General features: G+C 48.2%; 1 protein-coding gene across 1 annotated transcript in view; it reads left to right on the forward strand.

Annotated features, from left to right (window-relative positions):
- The window catches only part of MCM7 (minichromosome maintenance complex component 7), a gene marked incomplete at its 3' end in the record, with an annotated part of 9,247 nt that extends 6,188 nt beyond the window's left edge, over positions 1–3,059 (forward strand). The window contains exons 7-9 of the mRNA XM_057388385.1: positions 225–416; positions 836–919; positions 2,526–3,059. Of these exons, the coding sequence (XP_057244368.1) occupies positions 225–416; positions 836–919; positions 2,526–3,059 (810 nt within the window). The remainder of the gene's footprint in view (positions 1–224; positions 417–835; positions 920–2,525) is intronic.
- Between the last annotated feature and the right edge of the window lie 5 nt (positions 3,060–3,064).

Raw genomic sequence — 3,064 nt, forward strand, 5'->3', positions numbered from 1 at the left:
ATTTTGGGGGAAAAAAATGGGAATTTGGGGGGAAAATGGGAATTTTGGGAAAAAATGGGGATTGTGGAGGGAAAATGGGAATTTTGGGAACATCTTGGGGGGAAAATGGGAATTTTAGGAGGGAAAATGGGAATTTTTTGGGGAAAAATGGGGATTTTGGGGATAAAAAGGGGGATTTTTTGAGGAAAAAAGATGAATTTGGGGTAAGTTTTGGTCCCCAATCTGATTTTGCCGTCCAAATTCCCGAATTTTGCCCGAATTCCCGGGTTTTGCCCCAATTGCAGGTGAGGATTTCTACGGGAAGTTGGCGGCCTCCATCGCCCCCGAGATCTTCGGCCACGAGGACGTGAAAAAATCGCTGCTGCTGCTGCTGGTGGGGGGCGTGGAGAGGAGCCCCAGGGGGATGCGCATCAGGGGTGAGCCAAAAATTATAAAATATCACAAAATTATCCCAAAAAAATAATGAAAAATAAAAAAAACCCCGAGAAAATCGGATAAAAATGAAAAAAACTGCAAAAAAATAGCCCAGAAAATGCTGGTGGGGGGCGTGGAGAGGAGCCCCAGGGGGATGCGAATCAGGGGTGAGCCAAAAATTATAAAAATTAAAATAAAAATCATGAAAAATAAAAAAAAACCCCGAAAAAATCGGATAAAAATGAAAAAAAATAGAAAAAAATGAAAAAAAAATCCCCCAGAAGATGCTGGTGGGGGGCGTGGAGAGGAGCCCCAGGGGGATGCGCATCAGGGGTGACCCTGAAACCCCAAAATATTTTAAAAAATGAAAAATCTGGGGTTTTTCCCCATTTCTGACCCCAAATTCCCATTTTTTTTCCAGGGAACATCAACATCTGTCTGATGGGGGACCCCGGTGTGGCCAAATCTCAGCTCCTCTCCTACATCGACCGCCTCGCCCCGCGCAGTCAGTGCCTGTTTGATTCTTTTTATTTCTCTTTTTCTATTTTTCCTCAATTTCCTCATTTTCCTCATTTTCCTCCTCATTTTCCTCTTTTTTTCCTCATTTTCCTCCTCATTTTCATAATTTTCCTTTTTTTCCTCAATTTCCTCCTCAATTTCCTCCTCATTTTCCTCCACATTTTTCTCATTTTCCTCCTCATTTTTCTCTTTTTTCCTCAATTTCCTCCTCGTTTTTTTCCTCTTTTTCCTCCTCACTCCTCATTTTCCTCTTTTCTTCTCATTTTCCTCCTCTTTTTTCCTTTTTTCCTCAATTTCCTCCTCATTTTCTCATTTCCCTCTTCATTTTTCTCCTCAATTTCCTCATTTTCCTCATTTTCCTCCTCATTTTCCTTCTCATTTTCCTCTTTTTTCCTCTTTTCTCCTCATTTTCCTCCTCACTTTCCTCATTTTCCTCCTCATTTTCCCCATTTTACCTGATTTTTCCCTGTTTTCAAGGGGAAGCTTTGGGCAAATTTTTCCTGGTTTTTTCCCATTTTTTTGTGTTTTTTCCCATTTTTTCACAATTTTTTCCTGTTTTTTTTCCCATTTTCCCATTTTTTCTCCCCATTTCCAGGTCAGTCCACCTCGGGCCGTGGCTCCTCGGGCGTTGGTCTCACCGCCGCCGTTCTCTGTGACCCCACAGGGGGGCGCTCATTGCCCATTTTAACCCCATTTTTAACGGGATTTTCACCGGGTTTTTTCCATTTTTTCCCATTTTCTTCATTTTTCACCCCGTTATTTTTTGTTTCTCAGGTCAGTACACCTCTGGCCGTGGCTCCTCAGGCGTGGGCCTCACCGCCGCCGTTCTCCGTGACCCCACAGGGGGGCGCTCATTGCCCATTTTAACCCCACTTTCTCCATTCTAACCCCATTTTTAACGGGATTTTTTCCATTTTTTCACCATTTTTACCGGGTTTTTTCCCATTTTCTCTGTTTTTCACCCCATTTTCTCTGTTTTTAAGGTCAGTACACCTCCGGCCGTGGCTCCTCGGGCGTGGGCCTCACCGCCGCCGTTCTCCGCGACCCCACAGGGGGGCGCTCATTGCCCATTTTAACCCCATTTTCTCCATTTTAACCCCATTTTCTCCATTCTAACCCCATTTTTAACGGGATTTTTTCCATTTTTTCACCATTTTTACCGGGTTTTTTCCCATTTTTCCCATTTTTCACCCCATTTTTCCCCATTTCCAGGTCAGTACACCTCAGGCCGTGGCTCCTCGGGCGTGGGTCTCACCGCCGCCGTTCTCCGCGACCCCACAGGAGGGCGCTCATTGCCCATTTTAACCCCATTTTTAACGGGATTTTTGCCAGGTTTTTTCCATTTTTTTCCCGTGTTTTTTCCCATTTTCTCCATTTTTAACCCCATTTTCTCTGTTTTTCAGGTCAGTACACCTCAGGCCGTGGTTCCTCGGGTGTCGGTCTCACCGCTGCCGTTCTCCGTGACCCCACAGGGGGGCGCTCATTGCCCATTTTAACCCCATTTTCACCGGGTTTTTTGCTGTTTTTTCCCATTTTTACCGGGTTTTTTCACCATTTTTCCCATTTTTAACCCCATTTTCTCTGTTTTTAAGGTCAATACACCTCAGGCCGTGGCTCCTCGGGTGTTGGCCTCACCGCCGCCGTTCTCCGCGACCCCAGCACGGGTGAGCTCACTCTCGAGGGCGGCGCTCTGGTGCTGGCGGACGGCGGCGTTTGCTGCATCGACGAATTCGATAAAATGCTGGAGGGCGATCGGGTGGCGCTGCACGAGGCCCTGGAGCAGCAGAGCGTGGCCGTGGCCAAAGCGGGCGTGGTGGCCACTCTGAGCGCCCGCTGCGCCGTCCTGGCGGCCGCAAACCCCGCCCTGGGACGCTACGACCCCGCCCGGGGGCTGGACAAGAACCTGGGGCTGCCCGCGGCGCTGCTGAGCCGCTTCGATCTGGTCTGGGTGCTCCAGGACCGGCCCCACAGACACCGGGACCTGCGGTCAGTCAAACTGGGATGGACTGGGATATACTGGGATGGATACGGGATCACTGGGATGGACTGGGAATCGATTGAGAGGGTCTGGGATGGACTGGGAATGGATTGGGAATCGATTGAGAGGGTCTGGGATGGACTGGGAATCGAT

The sequence above is a fragment of the Malurus melanocephalus genome, unplaced genomic scaffold (assembly GCF_030028575.1).
Source record: "Malurus melanocephalus ecotype Western Australia unplaced genomic scaffold, MMel_1.1 scaffold_1875, whole genome shotgun sequence".
NCBI classification, from domain to species: domain Eukaryota; kingdom Metazoa; phylum Chordata; class Aves; order Passeriformes; family Maluridae; genus Malurus; species Malurus melanocephalus.